At 34.3% G+C, this 1,862-nt stretch overlaps 1 protein-coding gene across 5 annotated transcripts in view; it reads right to left on the bottom strand.

The window, feature by feature from the left end:
* Nucleotides 1-338: 338 nt before the first annotated feature.
* Nucleotides 339-1,862, bottom strand: part of LOC106463165 (SKI family transcriptional corepressor 1 homolog-B-like) — an 86,448-nt gene continuing 84,924 nt past the window's right edge. For all 5 annotated transcript variants that reach the window (XM_022390612.1, XM_022390615.1, XM_022390611.1 and 2 more), the window contains one exon: nucleotides 339-879. In XM_022390612.1, coding sequence (XP_022246320.1) covers nucleotides 788-879 — 92 coding nt within the window. In that variant the 3' untranslated portion in view covers nucleotides 339-787. The remainder of the gene's footprint in view (nucleotides 880-1,862) is intronic.

Below are 1,862 nucleotides of genomic sequence, written 5' to 3'. Positions count from 1 at the left end.
TCTAAACTTATATTTATGATCTGAGATTATGAATATTTTGAGTCGGAAAAGTTTATTACTTACGCTTCTCAGAAGTGATCAGTTTTCGTTAACATTACACTACGTACGAACGCTAAACAATATCAAAGTGTAGTTCTGATACATTCTGTTCCACCAAAAATTTATCTCGGGTGTGGTTGTCATGTGACTTGATGATTTGAATACTGAAAATCATTTTAATCTAACGTATTCGGGCTTGTATAATGAGTATATTATGTATGTTCATGGAGATTTCACTGGTAATAAATATGATATTGTAACTAGGAGTAGTGTAATAGTTATTACAATGAAAACAAGAATGGTAGTTTTATTTATTTATTTCACTTTAAATTACATCCATAAATTATATGGCAATAAGTTTCTCTATCATTGCACATCGTACATAACAAGGACAATAAACAGCATTAGAGTAGACATATCTCCACTAATCTATATGACTAACCAGTGCTGAACGGCCAGTGTGACTTACTCATCGTTTCTTATACCCGAATTTATGTGACTTTGGCCAAACTTAACCCTAAGACCACCCATGCTCATTATTTCAAATATATACATTGACTTCTATACAGACCAGTCACACTCGTTTAACAAATAAAAACAAACCAATGTGATTAGGGAAGAAGTTTTCACACGTAGGCAGTAGGTAGAGAGTGAAATTTTACACACAAGGTAAGATTAGATGTACCAGTAATTGATCACGAGGTGCTGATGGGATGGGACAATCTCGGTTAAATACTCGAACAGATTTTCATTCCGTTAAAGAAGGCTTGTAACCACACTCGGCACAGTGACGTGGATTCAGCATCTTACAAGTGAAGGTCTGAAGAGCAGTGTGAGCTTCTGGAAGGAAAAACAAAAACAAAAGATTTTTAAATACCCACAAGAAATCGAAGCACTTTTCTTTAAGTATTTAACATAAGTTACAGGAGCATCACAGAGAAGCTCAGATTTTGATCTTGGCAGCTACTGACCTTATTCCATATACTGTGTAGACATACATCTCTTGGTGATTATTAACTATATGACCATATGGATACCACTTTGTCTTGTAATTATGGTTTATAGCAACAGAAGCATCACGTTACCGGTGTATATGATTAAGTTGTTTTCATACTTCCCTGCTAAAGTAAATCAGACCTTCTTCCAACGTCCACTGCCTTTACAGTAAACATAGATATATTATTTGGTGGAAATTTTTTAAATTTAGCATCCATTTTTAAGTTTTGGCATTAGCACCAGAACGAGAATAACTTTACATGGCAATATGAGGGAATGGAAAGGCTGAAGTGTGTTGTCGATAATAGGCCTTTAGTGTTTTCCTTTAGGTTTCTTCTTTGACCGAATAAACACATTTGACAACTAAGCGGTGAAACCTACCAAAAACAACAGGTTGGTGTATGACGCTTAATAGAAGATATTCGTGTTTTGTGCATAAATTAAAATAGTATGAAATAAAACATGTTTTGAAATTTTATATTGGAATATTTAACCCATGCTTTAAAAAAATAAGACAAAAAATCCGGAAGTTTTATGCTTTCATGTGCCAACATTGACTGAATAAATATTCTTGAAAAAGATGGAAACATCGCACCGTTTGAGTATTATCGTTTGGATTATGTGAGGGACTACAATTAACACGTGTCTATAATTAAAGTTGTTTAAACATTTGTTTAACAACAAGTTAAAGCTTGGAATGGTCTATTCTTTCATTGGGGGGTGTGTCTGTGAGCCAGACTAGTTTCAGAGAATTCCACTCCTCATCAATGACCCTGGACACTACCACCAATTCATTCAGCTAACAATACGAAGAATTAAATTGTGGC

This window comes from Limulus polyphemus, unplaced genomic scaffold, assembly GCF_000517525.1.
Source record: "Limulus polyphemus unplaced genomic scaffold, Limulus_polyphemus-2.1.2 Scaffold1341, whole genome shotgun sequence".
NCBI lineage: Eukaryota > Metazoa > Arthropoda > Merostomata > Xiphosura > Limulidae > Limulus > Limulus polyphemus.
The sequence above is the reverse complement of the archived record's forward strand: the minus strand, read 5'-3'. Positions and strand labels throughout refer to the sequence as shown.